At 43.5% G+C, this 26,505-nt stretch overlaps 1 protein-coding gene across 7 annotated transcripts in view; it reads right to left on the bottom strand.

Moving 5' to 3' along the window:
- Positions 1 to 26,505, bottom strand: part of NTRK2 (neurotrophic receptor tyrosine kinase 2) — a 315,903-nt gene that overhangs the window by 274,227 nt on the left and 15,171 nt on the right. For all 7 annotated transcript variants that reach the window (XM_081802903.1, XM_081802904.1, XM_081802906.1 and 4 more), the window contains 4 exons: positions 12,634 to 12,708; positions 12,459 to 12,530; positions 7,775 to 7,843; positions 4,995 to 5,149 (listed from right to left, as the gene is read on the bottom strand). In XM_081802903.1, the coding sequence (XP_081659029.1) occupies positions 4,995 to 5,149; positions 7,775 to 7,843; positions 12,459 to 12,530; positions 12,634 to 12,708 (371 nt within the window). The remainder of the gene's footprint in view (positions 1 to 4,994; positions 5,150 to 7,774; positions 7,844 to 12,458; positions 12,531 to 12,633; positions 12,709 to 26,505) is intronic.

Genomic DNA, 26,505 nt, shown 5'->3' with positions numbered 1-26,505 from the left:
AAATATTGTGAGACATTCTAACCGGGCTGCAAATGGTAACAGGGCCATTAAACTTCCCAGCCGCGCCAACCACACTCACTTAATCACTAAGGGCAGAAGGAACGTGAGACTCTTTCAAAATGGGATGATGACAGAAATTTCAAAGGGAACGACAAAATGCTAATATATGGGATAATTTAGCTAGAATAATATAAATCTTTAAGTTGTCGTAACTTTAATATCTACACCATTGTATAAAAATCTGGTCCAACCTGGTGCCTGAGTGGCTCAGTTGGTTAAGCGTCTGCCTTAAGCTTGGGATCGAGTCCCACATCGGGCTCTCTGCTTGATGGGGAGTCTGCTTCTCGCTCTGCCCCTCCCCCCTGCTTGTGCTCGCTCACTTGCTCTCAAATAAATAAAATCTTAAAAAAAAAATCTGGTCCAACCTGATCACTACTATAACGTGTGTGGCTCATGCATTTATTAATTGATGAATTCAGCAAACATTAATCAAATGCCTATTACATTCAAGGGATACATTGACACCATGGAGGATGTATTTTTGTTTATAAAATGTAGAGAGTTCGTTAATATAATACTTACATGTACAATACTAAAAGGGGAAGTTTTTAAAGAAAGCCCACCTAATAAAGGAATGAAATCTCAGTAGCTCTTTCTTATTGAAATTAAAATGTTACCAGTTGCAAATTAACGCAGTAGCCATAGTTATTGGCAAATGGTTGGCTTACAATGACGAAACAAACACACAAGACCATACAGTACTCTTATGAGTTACTCATACACTTAGCTAACAAGTTGCATCCAAAAAAAAAAAAAAAAAGTGAAGATGAGCTCCATGAATCCGTGATGTAATTAAATACAACATATATATTTTAAAAGTCTACAAAGGGCAAGACCTAAAAGAAAAGCCAACCAACCACAAATCCATGCTCTAAACAAGACATCTAATTTGAAAACAGTATAGCATATTATCCAATTTCTTTAGTATGGACTTTCAGAAACAATTTAAATCCAACTACCTGGTATAAATCTACTGCTCAATTTGCCTAACTTCCCTTTAAAGAGCCTAAACTGTTGTGATGAAGTAATATAAGAATAAGCCCTAAACTGAAGTTTCCCCCCTTCTGATCTCAAATCCCCAGATATTATGCAAAATTTTTTAAAACTCCAGAACCATGCTGGAAAATGAGAAAACATACTGCTAGTGGATAAGACACCATGAGAAACCCCTGAACAAGAGAAAGTGAGAGAGTGGGATGAAAGAAAATCAGCACAGCCCCAAAGGGACACATATGTATTCACTGCACAAAACAGGGAGGCTCTAGGCTGACCCCAGACTGAAGGAGCAGACTGCAGGACAGAGTGGAGCCCCACCTTGGCTGAGCCATGGGGCCACTGGTCCAGAAAATAAGTAGACAAAACAGGAGAAATAGCCTTTTCACATCCTGTCCCTACCCACTCACTGCAGACACAGCATCCAACAAGAAGCAATGAGTGCAGGAACCTTACCAGAAAAAATCAGTACTGCTAGGTGCTGGTGACGCCCTAGAGATATGGTGAACCCCAACACAGGAAAGGGTGTTTCAGTTATTAAAAAAAAATAAAAACAATCACTTGAGATTGCAGAAATTAGAAACTGAGTGTTGAAAGGGAAAAATTCAGTATCTGGAGAAATAGCTGACGGCCAAAGGAGTGGGTCAACCCATTTCCCCATAATACAGCACAAAAGGACAAGCAGATGGAAAGTGCTACTGAGGCTGAGGGGTACAGAGGGTAGAGCCCTTAAGTGTAAACAATCATCTATATAAATTAGAAAACTCTTCCAGAACTGCAGACAAAACCCCTCATACTGAAAGAGTAGGCTGCATGTCAAACAAATTTTTTTAAAACACACACACACACACACACACACCTAGTTACGTTGCAGTAAAAATTTTAGAATAACGCAGAAAAGGAGAAAATCTTCAAAGCTTCTAGAAGGAAAAGAAAAGCATAGGTTCCCTGTCAAGAAGCAAGCATAAGACTGGCCTCAAGCTTCTCATCAGCAACACCGAATACAAGGAAAAATGTAATACAATACCTACAAAGGTCTAAAAGGAATTTATTCGAGTCTAGAAATGCATACTCAGCCAATTCCACTGAGAACAAATACAGTCTGATTTTCCACCAGGCAAGGACTTAAAGATTTTATGTTTTTTAGTTTCTCTGAAAGAAATATTAGAGGATACACACCAGCAAAAAGAAGAGCCACTCCAAAAGGCAGTAGGATACAAAAGTTAATGATATATACAAAGAAATAGTAAATCTTCAAAACAGTCAAGTAACAATCTACAAACAAAATCCTAGTTGACAATAATCTGAGGGACGGGAGGAAAAAGTAAAAAGAAATAAACTATTTTTTCCTGTCTTGGAACTATCTCTAGATACTTACAAGAAAAATATGTTTTAATATGGGTGGTGAATATTTGGGTATATTTCCAAAAACACAGAAACGTAATTTATAACCTTCAAACAAGAAAAAATTAAATGATGTACTGTATGGTGACTAACATAACATAATAAAATAAAATTTTTTAAAAATTAAATAAAAAAACACTAAAAATGGAAAAGGAAAACACTATAGAAAAATAGACAAAGGTTATAAATAGGCAATCCACCAAAGAATAAACACAATGTCCCATAAACACAGAAGATACCCAATAGTCACCAGGAAAAGGCGAACCAAAAAGCAATGACCTACCATTTTTTAGAAAAATAAACAAATAAGAAGTGTGCTAATATTAAGACATGCTTTGCTGGAGTGGCTATAAATTGGGACAGCTGTTTTTTAATGTGCAAACCATATCAGCCAAAACTTCTGCTTCCTGCTATGTACGCTAGGAAAACCTTTTCATCTGTACACAGGTACAAAGAGCACATGAAAAGATGCTCGTCAAAACATTTCTGGAGTGGCGAAAAATGGGAAATAAGCTAAATGCCCATCAATGTGGAAATTTTAATGTAATTAAGACAGGGTCTACCACGAATAGCATGCACTGATTAAAAAGAATATTATAGATCTGTAACCACTAACCGGAAATGGTTACAAACAAGAGAAACACAAACTTGATGTGTAATACAGGAGGTTCTTTTTAACCACAAAATGTATCAACATTCCTTGTGCAATTACAAGTAAGTAAAAAACACTTGGAAAGAAAAAAATTAACAGACAAACAACATAACAGTTTCAGAGTACAAAAGTGGTAGAGAAATAAGTCTATCCATTCACCTTTTTTACAATGTTGCTTTTTGAAAAACATCATCTACACTGAAACCAATTATGAATGTTACCACGAACGTAACCATCCTCATGGAGCAATCCAACGCATTCCCTCTGAATCAGGACAGTGAATTCTCCAAGTTCCCTCATTCACAAGATTCACTGACTAATTTGTAGCAAACAAAAAATTACTAAAAACTGACAAATGCATCAGGAAAAATGAGGACCAGTTCCCTCCCACTCTTTCCCTCCCCAACTGCAATGGTCTCACACAACACATTAGGTGGGGTGCATCACTGAAAGCTGTCAAGACAACATGGCCAAAAATTAAAATTAAAAAAAAAAAAAGAAGAAGAAGGAAAATCGGTTTCAGGCAAGGGCAACACAGACGTCTATCTTACGGGGCCGTTCGTGGAATAAGAGCAGGAGCTCGATGCTCTCTCTTTCTTCCTCTCAGTGGTTGCTGAACCAATATGGTCACAACACCATGCACTTGGCAAGCTGGCCAAAAGGCCAGGTGACTCAACACTGAATTTCTTGTCCCTCCAGGTGATTTCTCTCAGTGGTGCAAATTTGTACCAGAACAGAGCACAGTCGCCCTCGTATCAATCAGGAAAAGATATATATTAAAAGTTGGGGTTTTTTTTTAAGTGTTGGCTAGCAAAGCGAGAGAAGTTGGCAAGAGAACAAAGCCTGATTTCTCTGTTAGGAAGCCAAAGGGCTCGAGGACAGAGAAATCTGTGGGAAGAGTAACTGCTCTCTCATGAGCCCCTTCAGGGTAAAAAGCAAATCCTTATCTTTCTTTTTATGACATTCTCATTAAAAATGAGCAGCAGCTCTGTTTTCCTTCAAGAAAAACTGACCTCAAACAATAGGGTCTTCTGAAAACGAAGAATCGAATGTCTGCGGTTCATAGACAGACTCCTCACAGACGAGCAGCTTCTGCTGTGTCGCCAGCCACTAGGCCAGAAGATCAAATATAACTGAGCTGATTAGCGGGTTGACCTCAGCCTAGGTGGGGACTGCCAAGGCACATCCCAGATGCCCTGCGCAGTAAATTCTGAACCAGAACACTCGGGTTTTCCTTCCCTGTAAACACAGTGGCTCTCAGAGAGATGGGACTTTGTAGGACTCTGGAGATGCAAATGCTGAGGAGGAGTGGGGGCAAGGCTGAGCAGGGGCCTAGAAACCCAAACATGGAAAAGCATGTGTAAGGGCATATTCATGACGCCCCATCATGAGACACAGCCCTCTGGCAGCAAGACAAGTTGAAGGGAATGTGCTGGATCAAAGTGCATTTTCTTGTACTGTTGAGGACACTTTACCACAGCAAGATCCTTCCCTCTCCATTTTCCAGGTGCCAACCACGTATGTAACGTGGCCAACGAAGTATCACACTCTTGGCACATAGTTTTTGGATGGATGGATAAATGGATAGAGGAATGCGTGACCAGACAAATGAACAAAGAAACAACGGAATAAACAGCCTACTTTTTCTCCATGGGCTTCAAAGTCATCCATTCAGAATTAATATTCTACTTGCAAAAAATATTCAGCAAAGTTGCTCCCAGCTGACTTCTCCACACTGCACACAAACGTTGCCCAGCTCACCAGAGACCTCAACAGCATACTATATAAAATCTGGGTAGTGATAATCCTCCCGGACTCTCTACTACACCAAGGCAGTTAGAATAATTAATAGCAAATAGAATTCATTGATTCGAATGTAAATTACCACAATTAGGTATCTGCAGGTTTGCCAGGGGAATATTCTTGCTGTTTTCATTTAGGCAGTACAAATCCTGAGTTTCTGGGCTGGATTTAGTCTCCTGAAGAGTCTTGATCCACATAATGTCACAGGAGCATGTAAATGGATTGCCCACCAGGATCCTACACGGAACAAAAATGAAACCCGGTCAGGCTTCTCTTTTTCGGTGTTAACTACGCTAGTGTTTACAAAGCACTACAACATTATGAATTCTATCTGGCCAGCAATCTTCGGAAGTCATACCCACCTTTATAGCTTTACAATACTTATTCATTCATTTATCTAATACTTACTGATCTTCCGCTAGGTGCAAACACCACCGTGGACTCTAAAGGATGCAGAGTGATGCAAGACCTTTCAGAATAATGGGGAAACAAGACAGGAACAGGCAGAACTATAATAGAGGCTAGAAAAGGATGTCTCATAGGATGGGGAAAAATCAGATGCCATAACAAATTTACCACGGCCATTATATAGTAATTAAGATCTTCAGTGAAGATGCCAATAGTTAAGTTATCAGGAACACTAACATACTTATCTCTGACCAGGCTAGAGATTCAAGTGTTATCACTTAATAAGCTCAAACCACAGCAGAGAGCAAAGCGATTTCATCTGACTCTACAATGAGACCGTAAATACAAAGGGAAGGCTGAAATGTGAGGGCCAGTAAGGTGGTACCAGCTTTCTGCACAGGGCAACCACTGTTCAGCGGGACCGATGCAAGAAAGTTGGAGTAAATGTGAAGAGAGCCTGGAAGGGAACTCTGAGACCTCCTTCACACACCCAAGCTCAGGGTTTCTGAGAGCAAGAGCAAGCGAGCTCCAAATGGAGCCACTCAGCCCCCGGCAGGAGGGTCTGCAAAGAGAAAGCCACCCATCAGCTGAGCTGCCTGGACTCCCATGGCCTGCAACTGGTAACGAAGGAAGTAGTCAAGAGGAAAATAAAAACCACAAGAAAAAAAAATCTTTAAATGCTTATTTATAATACTCAGTGGCCTATTTAAGATGAATTCCATTTATGGTAATGAGCCTTTAAATGAGGCCATTTACAATCGTTACATAGGCTCTGCCCGGCATTAACCACAATACTTAAGATTTCCTTGAGGACAGAACCTGGGCTTTGCAACATCATTTACTCCTGTGGTTTTCTGGTTGGGTTCGAAGAATCTCAGGGATCCCTGGAGACTCTTCCAGGAGTCTCTTTGGGGAAAATGTGGTCATGGCAGCCTCGTTTAATTTGTGTCTGCTTGATCGCCTCCAAGTATCCCTCCAACAACAAAATAGAACGTGATGCCCCTAGATACAGAGTCTAAGGCAGAAGAGATCCACAGTGCATCAACTCCAACTACTGCAAGAGGTTTCCTGGCATTCTAAGTACATGAAAAACTAAAGAATCTCTCAAAAACGGAGGCATGACCGAACCCACAGAAGGGATAAAGAAGCGAAGGATCTTCAGCTCTAACTATAGCAATGTTCACATGAGCACACCACACTGGCAGAGAGCTGGCTCCTTTCTTCAGTTCATGGGCAAACCCCTCTTCCAGTGATTGCTACAGCACCTGACCCTCGTTCCTTTAGGCTTCTAGCTCTCCCACTAGATAGCAGAATCCTGAAACACAGAGAGTGTCCTCCTTACGTCCCCACGGCCCAATGCATGAGTCTGATTCGCAACCAGGCACACAATTAACATTTGCTGAGTGATTTGATTAAATCTGCTGCCAGGAGAAATCAGAGGCCTGTGGATTTGGAGTCAGAACTCTGATTTCCGACCCGTCAAGAAAATGTTCCGCAGTGATGCTCAAAAGGTTCATATTGGGCATCTCTCGCCCTGTTTCATATCTTCCTTAAATTTTATGTGCCCATTCCTGGGTTAGAAAGCTTACCACTTCAAGCCTGGGGAATTGAGTGTATTCCAAAATACTGCCCATCGCCGACACTCAGCCAGGCAACCCTCGTTAAGACCTACCTGCACCTTTTCCTCGCAAGCAGGGGAAGACCCTTCAACTCAGACAATATATACAGTGTGAGCAAAAGCTACAGCCTGGTGTTCAAAGGCCTTGTCCATCTGGGCCCCCCCGCTGACACACTGAGCCTCTGCCTTGGGCTTCTTTGGGCAACTTACCCATAGGAATGTCAACAGTTAGCGCAAGAATGGAGCATGCCCGGAAACGGTGGCTCAGTCATTTAACACATGGCGATCTTTTTCCTATCATTTTGCAGCAAAGGAAATTAGAGCATCAGGATAAATCCTGAGTGCAGTGGCAGACCCAGAAGAGAATCTCACAAGGATGGGCAGGGAGGGAGAAAGACGACCTCTCCTCCAACGTTCACCAAGCACCCGTGGACGCCAGGGAGTTCCGCCCATGGCTATTTCCTCCTTGACTGGCTCTGCTTTCCATTAGGCCCTAGACATGACCAACGCTATGAGACATGTTGCCCTTATAACATAAAGCTCCCCCCCCATCTTTTTCTGCTTTCCCTCCTTTAGAAAACAAATCTTTACGTAAAAACAACATTTAAAATCATCCTAAATGATACCTCACTGTTGAGATTTCTGGGTTTTGGTTACTTAATCATGTTCTTATGAGGGAATAAAAAAAACAAGTGGCCAAAGCCTGAGAAATCATTTTTTTAAGAATTTTGATATAAAAATAGATCTGCAGCATCACTCATTTAAAAAAAAAAAATACTAATTACTCTTTCCTCTGAAACTGTTTCCCTGAATGCCAGACAATAATCATTACTTACAGCTCAGACAAGTCAAGGTGACGAAAATGTTTCCTAGACAAGCTCATCAGTTTATTTCGGGTAAAATTGCTGAAAGAAACCAAAAACATTAAATGTGAATTAAAAATGTAACATCTCAAGAAGAAAGTATGCAAATAGAGGTTTTTTTTTTCAAAATATAATTTTATTTGATCATGGTTCATGCTTTCCTTCGACATAGTCTCTTTCTTCCATCTGGAATGACAACTTAGTTTTTCCTGCCTCTCCTAAAATTCTTGTTCATAAGAGAAGGGGAGGGGCAGGCATAATTTCCAAAACGTCTATTTTTAATCTCTTTCTTAACCAAAAGTTTATTTTTCATATGCTGATTCAGAGGCAAGTTATATACCTCCTAGAGATCTCTGACCTCCAAACAATTAAGAGGAAGAATTAATCTAATCTAAAATCATAAAACTCACTAGGGAAAAAGATGCTTTAAAACGAAACAGCATTATGAATATTTTGAAATTACGTGACACATAAAACTCTGAATATAAACTGAATTCAACACATCCTTATAGGAAAGAATACACCCACTGATTGATAACTCTGGTGGGCATTGTTTATATATGAGTTCTAAATAACCAGATAATTCCATGATGAGGACAAGAACAACAAAATATCAGAAAACAAGGACTATGTCAGATTTCATCTGAAACTATCCTAGCAACGTATCATTTTAAGATCTGGACCAACCAGTGACTTTGGGGCACCTGGGTGGCTCAGCCAGTTAAGCATCTGCCTTCAGCTCAGGCCATGATCTCAGGGTCCTGGGATCGAGTCCTGCACCAGGCTCCCTGCTCATTGGGGAGTCTGCTTCTCCTTCTCCCACTCCCCCTCCCCCCTGCTCCTTCTCTCTGTCAAGTAAATAAATAAAATCTTAAAAAAAAAAGATCTGGACCAACAAGACGGTGAAAAGTCAATGAAACCAAGTCATATTTGTGATTGAAAAAATACCAATGAATCTACTGATGTGTTCTGAATACTTAGTTTTATTCAGTGGGCAGGAGTTTCCATGTCTGATGATCAGGGCCATGAGGCCCTGAGTTGGAAAATTCAGAGCTATAATCCCGGCAGCTGACTTGTTCCGTGAATGTGTTTACTGGTTGAATTTATTCAAAAAGTGTCCAACGCTTGGGCCTCCAGACATGTGTTTAATAACTAGCAGGAATGTAAAACAAACATCAACTTGGACAAAAACAGCCAAGCCCTCAACAAATTGCAATGAGCCTTTTAGGATCTGTTTCCTGCTCGGGAACGCAAGTGCTAACGGGGAGGGAAAAATCGGACACCTGAGGGTCACAGGAATCCGGGCCCCTTCCCCGAGGCTAGTCTGCTGAGTCAGCCCAACAAACTCACGGTTGCTCAGACATCCCACTATGTCTGACCAGTCACCCCTCAGAGAGGGGCCCAGGAGCTAATGTATGAGCCAAGGCTGGTCACGTGACGAATACAGAAAATGCTGCTCCAGGGCCCCCCGATTCGAGACTGCGTGTGTCCTCGCCCCGCCTCCTTCTATATGGAGAGTTCCACTCACCCAAACCCCTACCTACACAAGGGTTCCCTCTTCCTTCGACACTTACTTCTTCTGTCTTTACACTGAGCGTAAAGTGCTCACCCACATGAAAAAATAATCCCCCGGGAAGTTGTAAAATGTGCCCACATACATCTTTTCTCTTTTCTTTCGGAACGTGAATTAAGAATGAGCTTCATTGGAGTATCACACATTGAAAAGTCAGTCTGCCCCTGTTCTCCAGGCATCTTCAGAAACCCCCACCCTCTGAAGGAAACACAAACAAAACCAGGACTCTTCCTCCCGAGAAGAACCAGGAGAGAGGGGGCAAAGAACGAGGACACTCTTGGTCAAGGTCTTGGTCAGCGGCGAAGCCCCGGGCCGGCACCAGCAGCAGCTGGTCCTGTCCGGCTGCCAGCCGCACAGCCCGGAGTGGGATCACACGCCGAAGAACAAGATGAGTTTTATGAACCATACTTATTATTGGGGCCAAAAGCCAAAAAAGAGGGGGAGGGGAGGAAGAAAAGTCAACAATCCTCTTACTGTTTGATGACAGAACTCTGCAAAGGAACTAATTAGCACCTCTGCAAAGCCCCTGGAAAATACAAACACTGGCTTTTCTCAGAACCCCTGGGTTCTCAGATGCTGGGGAGGAATTAAAGGCACCAAGAAATAAACTCAGTGACCAGCCACAGGGGCGGTGGACAGGCCGCATGTGATGTTGAATATGCCCAGGGCAGAGGGAGGGGCGGTGAGGCAGGATCCAATCTGAATCTCCCTCAAAGCCGAAGTGAAATAGATTGCTCTTGAGCACATTGTTATATTGTTGGGGAGGCTCGGAGATAATCGGTGTACCCCCGGAGTAAAGAGGAACAGCTTCTAATGCACGTTTCTTTTTCCGCTCCCTGGTATCCAGTGTCAATATCCGAGGTAACTGCAGGAAATCAGGAAAAACAAGCCAGTGCCCAAGTCCTCAGTCATTAGCAGAGGTTGGGACTCAGGTCTGCAAAGGCAGACACCTGATTTGCTCCCTCCTCTCTCCCTGCCATTCTCAAAGCCAACTGCTTAATTTAATTTAATTCTGGTGATTAGGAGCCTCTTTCATCCATGAACACTGTATAGGAAGCTTACTGGTCTTATGGCTGCTAAATACCGTCTAACTTTGTTCTGTCTTAATATTTGATCATGCCTACAAATGTCAATAGAGTTTTTGCTGCTTGACCAATGACCTGGCTTCCCGGCTACTGCCTTTTAAAGAAACTCTCTAAGGTATGTCCATCTCTTTGGTTTTCCACTCTCAAATGATACCTCTTTGGGAGACAGGGATAGATAGTTGGTTTTATATAAGTTGTTGACAGCACATAGAATGCCAATAAAATTATTCTACCATATAGCACCCTGAAAAGATACACCAGGTGGCTTTGGTTTTCCTATAAATGGCATGCAACAGGCAGGAAGGGAAAGTATGAAGAGGTAGAGTAAGCCCTTTATGAATAAGTCCCCTTATAAATAAATACATTAATTACTAAAATGACAATTAACCATAGCCCACTGTACACATCACATCGTTAGGGGAAGTGATGGGGTAAAAGAGCCAATAAAATGGGGTCAGGAGAGTAACTCAGGTAGAATGTTAGCTGTAATGAAAATACCAGAACTTAACCACTGAGGTCATTAATTACATTTAAGCGATGGCTTTAGAGCATTTTGACTTTTTTTCCTCTCCGACTTCTCTCTTGTTCATGCCCTCAAGACCTACACAGACATCAGATTTGTGTAGGCAAGCCAACCACAGAGATGACGCCAGAGAAGCATTTAAATGAAATGTGTTAATTCAGTTCCGTGGAGTTTTATCACATTTTTGCTGAATGTCTTGTATCTTCATTCTACAGACATTATTTTTAAATAGACTTCATCATTAATGCCACCTATAAAATACGAAGTCATGAAACTGGCTTTAGCAAAAAAAGGCTTTTCATAAAATCAACAAATCTCTGTAGAGTGTCCAGGAGACCTGCTCCGAGAGAATGATTTTCTTTTACAACTGGCATGGAAATCCTCTGGGGAGCTGTTCTCCCCAAGAAAAGAAAGAGGACAAATATTATAAGAAGGGCCGGTTCTCTAATAATTATATGGATGGCATAGATTTTATTTCCCGTGCTCTTACTATAAGAGCTTAGCCAGGGGTGGGCCCTGGAGTCATAACTCTTGTCACTTTCCATTTGTGGACCTGAGCGAATCTTCGAACTTCCTCAGTCTGGTTTTATGTCCCTGAAATGGGAACCAAAAAGATCTTCCCTGACAACTGTCAGAAAATTCCACAGGAGAGAGTCCTACAGGTAAACTGTAGATGAGGAGACACAAAGCATCATTACAGAGAATTTGCAAAGCACCCAAAAGCCAACGAATGCAGGCAACGTGCCTCCGCTGAACACTCTAGGGCTTAGGGGAACACCAATCTGAGCTGAGGGGCAGGTGAGCCTCTGTTGAATGAAGAAACTTCCCAGGAAGGCCATACCTTTTGGACGACAGGCCCTCATCTGACAGGACCTAGCAGCGAACACCCTGAGGGATCCCACTGTCCATATTTCCAGCTGACTTAGTTGACAAAGCATCAACGTGACTTTGGTGCAAACACTTGCTATTTTATAATCGTCTGAACCTTCGGCGGGTCCCATGATCGATTTTTCCCCACTTTTATCAACCACGACAGGTAGCTTTGAGAAAATGAACTTTCAAAAGAGGATCTATGGGGGTGGGGGGAGTGTTGGTAATTTTTAGTTCCCTAAAAAGGCCAAGGCCAAGTCAGTTTCTTTCAATTCCACTAGTTTGATGTCTTCCAGGGAACATGTCATGATTCCAAGGAAAAGAATCAAGGACCGTGTACCAGGACATAGTTTTCACGTCAGACTCTGCCGTTGGCCTACTGTTCCATCCAAGATGGAAATGGCCCAGAAATCCATGAAAGGGAATACACAGGCTGTTCTAAGTACCCCTCTGAAGCTATTCAAAAATCAAAGCTAACATTTCTAAGCTATTGTCACATCTATGCTAACTTAAAAAAAAAAAAAAGAGGTTGAGTCTTGGAAAAGAGAGAAGAAAAATATTGAATACATTGGGTCCCGGGAAGCAAAAGAATCAAACTTTACTTACATGTGCTGTAAGTTGCTGTTTTTCAGAAACGCTTTATGAGCCACAAATTTTAATCCAGAATCCACGATTGTCCTAAGAAAACACATAATTGCAACGAACTGGTTAATGCCTGCTTGACTATAACAGAGCATAAGAAAAAGTTCTGAGATAAGGTACGCCAGTCCGGAGTACTTACAGATTTTTCAGTCCTGCATAAGCTTCAACGTCATCTTCGTTGATGATTTCCAACCTTTTCTGATTGGCGATGTAGCTGCAAAAAGCGCGGAGGGGGAAAACCAGTCACTCCGAATGCAGACGGTACATGAAAAGAAGTGGTAGCATCCGTCCTACGTCACCAGGGCGGCGAGCCCTCTGCACCCACCCGAGCCCCACCCATTTCCTTAAAATACAGAAGAGGAGGAAAGCTGAATGTGACTGAGAAGAAACCATGATTGAGCAGGTTTCGAGGTCAACGACAGGTTCACCGAGTTTCCTTTTTTTCTTAATCCTTTATCACTTCCAACTAACAAATTCAGCCTGCCTTCCCTTTCAAGGTTTCCCCTGTGTACAGAGGGGAAAACAACCTGGAAATGCATCCGCTACCTCCCAAAAGTGTTTCCTCCTTATGGTGACAGCCCCAGGGATGCTGGCATCATCACACGCAAGACAGATTACATCTTTCCCTACACGCCAGGACAACCAGTCAGTCCTTCTTTTTACCTCCTAAAACACTGACGCCAATTCTCCTCCCCTTTCCCTCCCTCCTCCACTCCCTTCCTTTCTTCCTACTCCCTCTTTTCCGGGCCCAGGATCCCCTTTTTCTGCCTTGGTCAGCACTACTATCAATATCTCCTTTCAGGAACCACATTCACAAAGCCCACATGGTCCTAGGTGCTGCAGGAACCCTCCTTTTCCCCACCCGCCAGACCCTCAAGTACAGGAGGAAAGTGGCGACAGGACTCCATCCCCTTGGCCATGATGCTTGGCTTAGAGATGTTCATGTGGCCTCAACCAGACCAGTGAAAATCTTCCCTAAAACTGAATAGATGATGCTGGGACAGAAAGAGACTCTTTCCCTGGGATCCTAGTAGAAAGATTGTACAGTCCCAGGGGGGCCTCCATGAGAAGTTTCTCTGCCACGAGGAAAGAGACTGTCTAATAATGAAGTCAGCACACAGAAGGAAAAAGAGCTATGAGATATAACAAGAGAGAGGACCTGAAAAATGCCACTTGAGCCCTTGGATCCAGATATCTCTGAGGTCAGATGTCACTAACGGAACTTTGATCTGAATTTCTGTCACTTCCAACCAATAAAATCCCTAGTAATACAAACACAAAGCTATTAAACCGACCACCATGGACTACCCTTGTGCTACAGTTATTCAAGTAGCTGTCTATTCATTTTTCTTAGGTCATAACCTCTTTGAAGACAGCTGGATCCTGTTCTATAACTCTTAATGACACCACAGCATCTAGCAAAGTACCTTGCACAAGGCAGGTATTCAAAGGATAAAGGGTAGATAGATGGGTGGATGGGTGGATGGGTGGGTGGGTGGATGGACAGATGGATAGATGGATGGATGGACATCCACGGATGGGCAACAACTGAAGTTCCAAAGGCACTATAAGAACTTGTGTCAGGATGGGTCTTCCCCTCTCTTTTTCAAAAAAAAATTTTAAGATATGTAACATATCCCAATTAAGACACTTGAAAACAAATATGTAGCCCTGCTCGTACCACTGTGAGTTAAAATGAAAAACAGTAACCAGTGGGGGAGAAGATACAGCATCTATAGGTCCCTTCTTCTACACAATCCATAAAAGGAAAAACAGATGTCAAGATACAGGGTAAGAGTTGGGGCATCTATTTTTAGAAAATAAATTTTAGAAATAAAGTAAAATAAGGAAATGCTCTGAGAAAGCAAAATCACACCAAACAAAAATAATTTTCAAAGGATCCACATAAACACTGTTCTCTGTTTCATAAAAAGAAAAGAAAAGAAAAAGAAAAGCAACTTCCAAGATAGAAGGAGGCATCTTCTGCTCGAAGATCTTGGTTCTCCCTGATATCCAGGGCCTGGCACTTAATAGATGCACAGGAAGGATTCATTCCCTGCTCTCCTTCTACTACACTGGAAGGAAACACTTTTAAGACTCCAGCCTAATGCTCAAACAACTTTCAACATCAAGATTTTAAATCAAACTTTAGATTAAATTATTCCACTAACATTTTCAAAAGAGACCATAGTGACCACCCTCTTCCAAATTATCTCCCAATAAGAACTTCATTCCAGAGACCCCTAAATATCAATGCCTTTTTCATGTAACTGGCAGCAAAAAGGGCAGATAGCATGGACAAGTTTTCCTTTGCAGTCATAGCCAGGACTTCCAGAGAAGTCTGTTCCTACCTTATAGCTGAGCTAGCGTGGTGTCTGTCACTGTTCTGAAATCATCTAAGAATTTTTCAGCTCTCTGGGTGAGATCGTCACTGTATCCTCCATGCTTATGAAGGGGCCTGATATTCAACAGGTACTTAGTCAACTGCTGTGGCACAAAGCATTTATCTTTAACTTTTCTTTTAGTTTTTGGCGGCCTTTTTTTTATTTCATTTTCATCAGATTTTTAATTGATAAACTCCCCAGTTGTATTCAATAAAATACAATGAGCTAACACAAATTAGAATGGAGGACATAGAAGGAAAAAAGGGGGGCAGAGATAAAGAGTAACAGGCTTAATTTTAAGCCTTCCAGTCACCGACACTCTAGAAAAGAAGGAAAAGGAGATAAATTTCATCGGTGGTAAATTCACAGTGTTCACAAGATGAAAATATGTCAGACGTTAGGCAAAGCGTAACAGTTCCTGGATCTAAGACCAGACAGGAGATTGTGCTGAAAACCATCAAAAGAACCATGTGAAATTATGAAAAATGGTCACTAGAGAATACTTTTCCACTGTGGAGGCAGGAATGCCCTGGATAAATCATGAATGTTTCTCCTAGTCAGAATGGAAAAACGAACAGAAGAGCTGGATTATAAAAGACACGCAAGTGCACTCCAGCTGCCAAGAACTGCCCCTCGTAAGTTACCATCTGCAGACCTACTCACAACATAGCTGCTGGCTATAAACTGCTCATCGATTCTACCCCCACTCCCAAGAAAGTTTCCTGAGCTACCATGAAGTGAGGAATCACAGGGTTAGAATGGAAACTAGTACAGGTAATAACAGACGATCCACAGAAGGAAAACTTCAGTGGCCAAGAAACAGATGAAAAACTGCTCACCCCACAAGAAATCTGAAGTGCAAATTAAAACAAGGACATACCACTCCTCTCCCACTAGATGGACAACATGTTTAAAGTCTGACAATGTAAACCATTTGCAAGGATGTGGGGGATTTCTCTTACACTGTTGGAGGGAGTGTAAATTAGTACAATCACTTTGACGAGCAGTTTATCCTGGCAAATGATACATCAGCACACTTTACAACCCAAGAATCCCGTTTCCAGATATTTACCTGAGAAAAATCTTACACATGTACACACAGAGACATATACAAGAATATTCACTGTAATACAGTCAGAATTCGAAGTCAGAAACAACCTAAGTGTCCATCGATTAAGAAACAGAGGGGGCGCCTGGCTGGCTCAGTTGGAAGAGCATGCAACTCTTGCTCTCGGGGTTGGGAGTTCAAGCCCCATGATGGGTGTAGAGATTAGTTAAATAAATAAAAAATCTTAAAAAAAAAAAAAGAAACCAGAGGGGAGGTGGGAGGGGGATGAGGGAAATAGGTGATGGGGATTAAGGAGTTCACCTGTCATGATGAGCATGGGTGATGTATGGAAATGTTGAACCACTATGTTGTGTGCTTGAAATTAATATTACATTGTATGTTAATGACACTGGAATTAAAACTTAAAAATTTTTTAAAAGAAACAGAAAAAATAGTGCTTAAACCTGAATTAAACCAGATCTTTGTATGTGATTAGGATGACATCTTCACGCTAAGTGAGAAGACTATATAAGCAAAATTCCACACTGATATGTACATATATATGTAACAATTTATGTGAACTTTTAAAAATACACAGAAAACAACACCGCATAATGCTCACAGTCAAGGATATTTGTAAAGCATAAAAAGAAGACCGCAGGAAGGCCACCTGGGGAAAGGAGGATGGGTCTGGGATAAAGAAACTTTATTTATCTTATTAAACTAGAAAACGATTTCTCTTATTAAAAAAGACTTGTAACAAAAAAAGACAAAAATGCTAGCATGCTAGTTCCGAATATAAGTACATGAAGTATTTTTATGTTGTTGTGTTTTTTTGAAATTTTTAAACTTAGGAAGAAAAAAGAAAGAAGGGGAAGGGAAGAAGGAAAAAAGGGAGGGAGGGAGGGAGGAAGGGAGGGAGGGAGAGAGGAATGGAAAAAGACAGAGACAGAGAAAGGCACACAAGTGAAGTGACTGCAGGGAGGCTGGACCCCAGGACTTTGGGGTTAGGAGGTGGTCACATACCCCTGGGCTCAAGTTCATGGTTCCCTGGACCACCAAAAAGGCATTCTGACAGCCTTCTGCTCCCAGCCCCAGAGCCCCGGACAGGAACCAGCAGATTAAGGAGCATGTTGGGCTGCCCCCTACTGGTGATTTCCACGGGCCTCCCGCAGGCTATTGGCCACACCAGGCCTGGAGCCATCAGCTGCAGAGACCAACCCTGGGTTAGGAAGGAGAGAGAAAGCGGCGGCCAGGGCACACAGCTGGAAGATGCACATCCAGGCCAGGCTTCTCCCATCACTCCAGTCACAGTGCCACGAAACTCTGAGGGCTCTTGACTGAGGTAAACTTGGCTAAATAAAGCACATCCGCAAGAAGGGTTTCGTTCCCCCCCGAAGCAGTGGGAAAGCCTGGCATTTTGGCACAAGCCTTCCTCAGCGGCTTTCTCTCCATGACAACCCCTAACTCCTCTGACCTATGCCCACTGTTCTGGAAAGCTTAGGCCCCAGGGGTTTTAAGGCACAAGACGTCCACCCAGAGCCCATGTCCCAGCACCTGTCTGTGAAGGAAATGCATATGAGTTCAGCAGAGCTATGGTTCTTCACAGAAAACTATGCTTCTGCAGCCCTACCCTGCAAGACCCTGCCTTCATTCACCTTTAGGCAAGTCAGCTGCCTTTAAATGGTGACACGCAGATGCGGTGGGTTTGGATTTCTTTAATTTGGTACTCCTTAAGAATTTTTCCATTTACGTCCTCGGCCTCCCAGCCTCTGCGGCCCGCCCCTCCATCGGTGATCTGTCTAGAATCACTGTTGGACTCCAACCCTCCTATTTTGCCAGAATATGCCTTCCTTCTTTCTTGAACCTACATACAGGACCTCATATTATGGGGGTTGTTTTAGTTGTTGCTTTTCACTTTTGCTACATCCCAGAATCACTGCCTATTGCCCTAAAAGCTGAATCACATATTCAAGGGGCTTTTCAGTGAATTTACCCAAATCTATTCTGGGACCCTACATTACCTAGAATACTGATTGATTTGGGGGCAACACCAAAAAGACTTTTTTCCACTCAGAATATTTTTACTCCATCAGTTGGCAATCATTTTTTTTAAGCCCTTATTGTACTTCTTAACTTTGTACTTAAGAATTAGAGAATGAGGGGCACCTGGGTGGCTCAGTCGGTTAAGCGTCTGCCTTCAGCGCAGGTCATGATCCCAGGGGCTCTCTGCTCAGCAGGGAGTCTGCTTCTCCCTTTGTGCTCTCTCTCCCTCTCTCAAATAAATAAATAAAATCTTTAAAAAAGGGAGAGGGGCGCCTGGGTGGCTCAGTTGTTAAGCGTCTGCCTTCGGCTCAGGTCATGATCCCAGGGTCCTGGGATCGAGCCCTGCGTCGGGCTCCCTGCTCGGTGGTCGCCTGCTTCTCCCTCTCCCTCTGCCTGCCGCTATGCCTACTTGTGCTCTCTCTCTCTTTCAAATAAATAAATAAAATCTTTAAGAAAAAAAAAAAGAGAGAGAGAGAATTAGGGAGAATGAAGGTTCTCTTTGTACCACAACTGTATTTTTCTCTTAACCTGACTCCCCAACTGAGCTGTTAAACTCCTCTGAGGGAAGGGTCTTATTCATCTCACTGCATCTCTGCTTCCTAGTACAGAGCTGATGTTCTCGGGACGTTGTTGACTTAAAGCAATCAAACATATCCACGGGCCCTCCACTTGGGAGTTTTTGTTATCCCATTGGGAAGACCACACATAAACACACATGTGTGACAATAGGAAACAATCACATAGAAAACAAAGAAACAAAGTAAAGACATTAACAGAGGAGGACGGAGAGCCAATGTCAAAAGCAAAATTAGTCCAATCTAGAAGCAAATTTAGATTGCAAGCATACAACATATTCAACCCAACTAATTTTTTTAATGATAAAAACTAATCACTCTCTGAAGATGAGCATCAATTTGCCACTGACCCCCTCAGGCTCGAGAATGTTAAGACTAGAAATGGCCTGCAAGAGTCTTCGGATCCAGTGGTTCTTGACCTTGAAGTGTCAGTGCTCACTGCCACAGTATTTGATGAGCCCATAAGAGAAGGGTCCAAGCAGAGGAACAAGCATGCTGAGAGGACGCAGCGGAAGGAATTACAACATGTGACTGGGCAGGTCAGCAGAGGCCTAAATGGAGGTAAGGGCTTGTGGAGTGACCAGAAAGTCGAAAGGTAAAGAACGTGAACATAAGCAAAGTCCATACTATTTGCCATTTTGTTCTAGATTGTCCCCAAAGCTTCTCCAGTCTCAACTTGACATCCAGGACCTTCACTAAGACATTTTCTGGAGGGTAAAGAATTTCTTCCCCTTACACTTAACAAAAAGCGTATGGGTGGCTTTTTGGAAAAGGAGAGAAGAGGTAATTTTAGGGAAAATTCACAGAAACATTTCTGAATTACAGGTTCCTGGAAAGGGTACTCATCCCATTTGAAACGATTTCACCTTGGCTTGAACAGCCTACCAAATAATTCCTACAGGTAATTTTCCGAAGGAACAAAGAGTGGCTTTTATGCATCTTGTCTTCATGTGTATTAGCTTAACAGCAGTATTGCTCAAAAGTAAAATTTCCCTTTAGCTTAGACTGTATTGCCCGAACTGTACTTTGGCAACACATCAGAAAGAAATAGAAACAGCAGTGAGTATTTCTAATGGCCACTCTTCCAAATGGAATCACTTCCCGCTACCCTGGCCACCCTCCACACCACACCCCACCACTACCAAATAAATAAATAAGCAAGCTAATAAAAGTAGAACTCATGCTGCCACATGAGATTGTGATATGCACCCAGGCTTACAGCCATGCGGTGAGGCACTTCAACACTGATGTGGATGGGATCCTCTCTGCCAGAAGATTTCTTTCATAAGGACTAGAATAGTCCTTAAAGAAAAAATACTGCCCTTGGTTCCCGGGTTCAGAGCGAGGCAGCTTCAGTCTCTCAGCAAAAATGCTGAGAGTTTTGAATGTCAAGCCCTGAGCAGGTGCAAGCGATTATCTGACGGACCGAAGCAAGGCTCCAGGTAGTAATCTCTCGATGTATTTTTACAAGAATAAACCAACAGATTGGTCCATTCTTACGAGAGGGTGCATCACCCCAACTGTGAAGACATGAATGCAGAGAAGACCAAATAAGCATGCTCAAAACGTAAATCCAAACGGCCTACTAGGGCATGCTATTTGGCCTGAGCACTTCCAGCTTCTTTTCGGCCGTGGGCATAAAGGTGGACCAGCAATTTCCTTTGGTGGAGTGCTGTATGCCAGGCACTGGGGTACCCAGGGATTAAGGGTGCCCTCTGACACAACAATGCTACCAGGAGAGCATTCTGATTACTTCCACTTTTCAGAAGAGAAAACGGAGGCAAAACCATACCAGGTCACTTACCCAAGGTCACACAGCTGCCCAAGCGGGATCTGCACCCATGTCTACCTGCCTCTAGATTCTGAGCTCGGGGCCCCTGTATCACACCATGAGGGCTGCCGACTTGGAAAACCAGCACCTCCAGTACGGAAGAGTTTCTAAAATGTCTACCAAGGGGACCTTCACAGATATCAAGGCCTAAAAACAATAGTCGATGAAGAGGAATGAGGACATTTTACAGAAGGCTCTCATGCATTCTATGGACATAGAGCGGTAAGAGGAGATAACTGAGAAATCTTCAGATGCTTCCACAATGGCACGCTCTGGGAACTGCAGTTTCCTAGAAGAGCCCAACTACCCCAGGAATTTAAGAATTCAAGTGGCTGGAAAACAATCAGTGGTGTCGTGTGAGGGATAAACGCACTCTGCTAGCTTCACCTCTTATGAGCTATACGACCAGGGGCAAGTGCCCCAGGCTCTCAGCTTCCTCGTTGGTAAGGGTGTGGGGGAAATTAGGAGACCACCCCCCATGAGGGCATCTGAGGTCCCATATGAGGACCTCCATGAATGCCAGTCATGATCAACGATCAGCAGAGGACAGAGGTTCCAGGGCTGGCCTGGTCACCCCCCAGCTGCCAAGCTCACTCCCAGCCCACCTCCAGTGCCCACACCCATGACAGAGGACATTTGGACTTGATAATGGCCCCGTTCCCTTCAGCACACACATATAAGAAAATGGCAGCAAAATCGTATGAAGAAAAATTATGCTCTGGATTTCTGGGTATTTATACAGCATTTTCCTCCTCTCTCTCTAGCTACAAGGGGGCTGCCACCAAGGAACACCACAATTGATGACCAGAGAAACTGATGATGCAAAGTTGGCTTTCTACATAAAATACACTGGTCTTCTCCCCAGGAAAGGTGAGTTTAATTGGACTTATTAGCATAGCCTTCCACATAGACTTAGGACTGGACCCCAGCCTACATCATGTGACGGGTAAACCTTATACGCTGACAGGAAGTCACAGCATCGCATGTGGTCCAGATCAACATCCAGTCAACACAGGGTCCTTTATTTTTTATTTTTTACATTTTCTTATTAGCCACCAACTTTCCAAAAAGGGAAGATTTCACATTTTAAAATTCTGAATTTCCATATTCTTTATTTATTTATTTTTTTTTAAAGATTTTGTTTATTTATTTGAGAGAGAGAATGAGAGAGAGAGAGCATGAGAGGGGGGAGGGTCAGAGGGAGAAGCAGACTCCCTGCCGAGCAGGGAGCCCGATGCGGGACTCGATCCCGGGACTCCAGGATCATGACCTGAGCCGAAGGCAGTCGCTTAACCAACTGAGCCACCCAGGCGCCCCTGAATTTCCATATTCTTTAAAAACAAAACAAAACAAATACAACAACAACAACCTGAAGGTCTGCCAAACCGGACTAGCATTTCTTCTTAGCAACAGTCAGGACGAGCTGAGTAACACTCCCCCTGGAGGTTTGGGGCACATTTCCAGTTGGTCCCATTCCCGACTGATCTCGGCTATTTCACTGGCCCGTGGAAAGATTTAGGACACCTGACTTAATGCTTGCCTGAAATTTCCCCTGAGACGCCAATGCTCCAACTCTTCTCCTCCACTGATAGGGTCATCTCTACACACAGACAACTCTACAAGTCTCATCAAATAGAACGACACAGAGGCCCACAATAAAAAGACCTCATTTTCATTTGAAAAGTTCCTTCTACCTGTCCCAGAAGCTTCAGAAGCTTCCTCTGTTGTTAAAAACTAAAACTGACAGAAACATAGCCAAGTTTAAATTTTATACTTGGTCGAGTGGTGAAAATAATCCCCAGGAGAAGCAAGGGACGCGGGCTTTTTTCCTGACCAAAACCACACGCTGTTTTCCTTCCAACTAATTTAATAATCATTGTATAGTTCACGTTAGGTCTCAGAGCGTTCAAAAAGTCACAACCACCTACCACGAATAAATGGAAAGACAAGTAACTAACACTCACCGTGGCATAGTTTCACCATATTAAATGAAGAGCCCTAGGGTGGAAATGGTCTGACAGCCAACTACTGTCAAGATAGAGGCTCAGGTTCTAGTTAAGCTAAAAGTTTTGGTGTGGGTGGGTATCCTCTAACGTCGGTCAGTATGAAGCCCCCAGAAACACAAGTCAGCTCACTGGGGGACTTGGCCCTCACCCTGAGGCTAACTCATCCCAGCAGGCCCCCGAAGGGCCATCCCTCTTGGGGTTGGGGGCACCCCAGGAGCCCGAGCAGGCTTTCCCGCTGGCTGGGAAGCCGTCTGGTCACACGTGCTCCAAACAGCTTCTAGACTACAAGCACCTCTGCTGTGGCCCGTGGGAGGAACTCCAAGGTCTCCGTGGAGCATCTGCCCACGTTGTAGGGCCCTCACAGGGGGCCTGCTGGTACCTCCCCAGCTCATCTGCAGCTGCGGACAGGGGAGCTTCCACCTGGGTGAGCACGGAGGCCGGGCTGCTTGGTCTTTGTAAAAGGATGTCAGCCCCACCGTCTGCTTGTCTGAGCTCCAAAGAGAACGGATCTGGCCTTAACCAGTACCAGAGATTAAAATTTTCCAGGCTCTGGTCGGAGGGGACAACATCAAATCATCTGCCGTCCAGCTTCTAGTCTAGCAAAGCCTGGTCAGCAAAGGGTACTGGGGACGGCAGACCGAGCTCCCGCGTGGCATGGGTTTTATAATTACAGCCCTGGGAGATTAAATTTGGGGGCCACTTTAGCCTCCTTGCAGAATTGATGTCCTTGTCACTTCCCCCAACTGTCACTGTCTTTCTCAGTAAGAAGAAAATGAAATCTCCTCCTGCGTGTTTCACAAAAGCTGCGAATTACATCACTCATTGTCCCTGCAAAAGAAATTCCTTTCAGAACATAGTGCCAGACAAAGCTATGTTCCTGTGGAATTAGGAGGCATTCTCTTTACCAATAATGAGCTTCTCTTTTCACTGCCAGGAAGTTGAGAACAAATGTTGCGCTCTGTTACAGCAACTATGTCAACCATTTGGGTTAGTTGGGAGTCCTAGCCCCTTTCTTCACTCCTTATTCCCTCCCTCTCATTTTTACCTTATTGACCTTCCTGTATAAAGTAATTATGGCCAGTTACTCAAATACTGATGATAAAGTGAATAACTGTGACATTTCTATCATTCATTCAATGCAAATGAAGTGGCCATTATGACCAATAGGCCAAGACTACAGAATTACCTGGAGTCGTTTTCAAGAAATGGATTAAATAATTTCATCCATGATGTTTTTAGGTTTCAGAGTGACTGTTCACAAAATCTTCTTGCAACTCCAATCCAACGCATAAATTAGCTTGCATTAATAAAAAAGCTCTTTTCCTCTTTCCCTGCTATTCCAGGCCAATCAATGTTTCACTTATGACTAGTGAAGAAGAACTTCCAATGATTAGCCCAGGCCTTAAGAATTCTAAGAAGCGTTCGAGTCAGCACTAATCACAACAGAACACAGTTCTGAAAGCTCTTGGCCTCTGGTCAGGTCAAACCATTCCATACGAAGAGCATTTTTGGAACTAATATTTCTGCTCCAGCTTTAGGACAGATCAAGCACGGCACAGAGAAAAATGAGCATCAGGCATAACGTCAAGAAAAGAGAATGATTCAAGTGGTAAAATTTTAGGATCTCTGTGTGAAGGTCTGTTTTGATTTTGGCACAATTTTTCATCCAACATTTATAGGCTGTGGGAGTAAGGAGAGCGATAGAATGTGAGCAACACTTCCAATTTTATCTTCACTGGTTTCACTTCACATGTTAACCTTTAGTCGTTTTATAGAAGGTTAGAGATTACTTTCTTTGGAGCGAAACTACAAAGATGCTGTTGAAAACGGATCCCAGTCATAAGTGGTTGTGGAAGGCCACAATAAAGAGAAGCTATTCTGCAGAAAGGAAGTGTGAGTGCATCCAAAAATCCTAAACAGATCTCTTACAAAAACTTTAATTCAAGGAATGTATCACAGGTGCAAAAAGATGTCTATTTGTGAGGTACTCTGGTTAGTCAAATTCACAAGAGACCAAAACTAAAAGGGAGGTTGCCTGGAGCCGCAGGGAGGGGAGTGGAGAGTTGTTTGTTTAATGGGTACAGAGTTTCAGTTTTGCAAAATGAAAAGGGTTTTTGGAGATGGAGGGTGGTGTGAATGAACTTTCGCCACCGAAATGTACCTGTAAAAAATGGTCAAGATAGTAAATTTCATGTTGTTCCACAGCAATGTTTTAAAAGATCTTTTTTTAAAGACTTTAGGATTAAAGTGTGAGAGAGACAATGAAAAGAGAAAATGATGTACAAAGTAACTGATGACCTCCAGACTCCAGGGGAGCTGTTATCAACAGCCTAATAAATAAAATGGACCAGGACTATAGAACAAAACAAAGTTGCAGAACAAAGGCCGTGACCTGAATAATAGCTACAGCTGAGCCCGGACTGCTCAGCACACAAATGGTCAATGTCCCACTCGGGGGAGTGTGCCAGGTCCCACACATGAGAGTCGTAGCAAAAGCAAAAGGGCAACAGTTGCCCTAAAGGGAGCCAACATCCTTTACATCTGTCCTCAACCCCAGCGCCTACCCAGTGCCATGCTCCAGGCAGATCCTCTTGCTTTTCCCAGCTCTCCCAGCCCCAGGGAGCCTACTGTCCTTCGGAATATAGTCGAGGAGAGCCACACAAAGTAAAAACAGCCGAGCTTCACGTGTTGGGCACTGGTATGAACATTTTACATGCGACAGCTCATTTTAACTTCACAGAAACCCCATGAGAAAGGTTCTATTATTGTCCCTTTGGACAGATGGGGAAACTGAGACACAGAGACTTGAGTAACTCATCCAAAGTAGCAGGGGCAGACCAGCGTCACAGGGGGGGCTCTCCACCCACCAAGCAACCCTGCCTCCCAGCCTGCATCCCTCCCTGACACAAACGCCCAAAGAAAATGAAAAATTAATTTGTTGATCCTCCTCTGCACGGCAATGGACATTTTCAGTGATTTTTCAATTCGGGGGAAAAAAATTATGAGGAAAGGAACTTTTTAGACACAGTCTGCAGAATCCGAGGATCCTCCTAGGGTGCCACTAAAAAAAAAAATACATGTATATATATTGTATTTAATATAGCTGATGTATTAAAAATATATTAGATGTATTAAAAAAATACATATATATATATGCATACACACACACACATACACACATACAGCCAGAATGAGCTGATTCTTAAAATATTACACTCAGATCTAGACCTTTCAGGGAAAATCTTAAAATCTGTATGGCGAAGAGAGAAAGGTGGAAGCTGGTCGCTACGGATGTTTAACAGTCCCCATTCGCTGCTGGGGACAGATCTGGGCTTTGCTGGTCTGTCTGGGTCCATGATGGCACGCGTCTTATAATACGGTCGGGGAGAAATCTCCACGTGCTATCCTTGCTGGAAACATGGAGCCCCGCACTTGAGAGGCCCCCTGAAGAGAGGGCCACAACAATGGGAGGGGCCATCTGGATAGCCTGCCCACCCCAGTGCACACTCCCATGGCATAAAGCCTCCTCTGTTCCAGAGCCATCACAGCCCCAGACTACGCTGCTGCAGAGGGCAGATCCCCAGGGCAGAGGCCCGGACAGCACTTTCCCTTTGCTCTGGGCGGCGTCCAGGTACGTTAGTGGCCCTCCCCCTGGTGGTCCTCCAGCTAAGTTCCTCCAGATGAGGCAGTGAGTCTACGGGGCTGACAGGATGCTCCTACACCTTTCCTTGGTGACTCCGTAGGATTCCAGAATGCCCCACCCAAAAACCCCGAGTCCACTCCCAAAGCTTGTGCAGGCCTTCTCCGTAAGTCCGGACTCCCGAGGGTGTGCCCTGTTGTTGGCGTACACACTGCTAGGCACAGCAGTGGGGGGACGGGGAACGCCAGAGGCTGCTGTCTATGTGGTGTGGATGGAGTTCTAACGTATAGGCTAGACCATCCACAGGGCTTCCAGAGAGAAGGGTGGGGGGTGACCTGACCAGGGACCCCCACTGGTGCCCTTCAACAGGCCATGTAAATGGTGGGCACTGGCCTAAGTCTTGGTACCCAGGACCCAGAAAAATGCCAGTGGGCAGGACATGTTCAAAACATATTTGTTGACTGACTGACTGAATGAATGA

Source organism: Leptonychotes weddellii, chromosome 14, assembly GCF_054177405.1.
Source record: "Leptonychotes weddellii isolate Sample4059 chromosome 14, ASM5417740v2, whole genome shotgun sequence".
NCBI classification, from domain to species: Eukaryota; Metazoa; Chordata; class Mammalia; order Carnivora; family Phocidae; genus Leptonychotes; species Leptonychotes weddellii.
The sequence above is the reverse complement of the archived record's forward strand: the minus strand, read 5'-3'. Positions and strand labels throughout refer to the sequence as shown.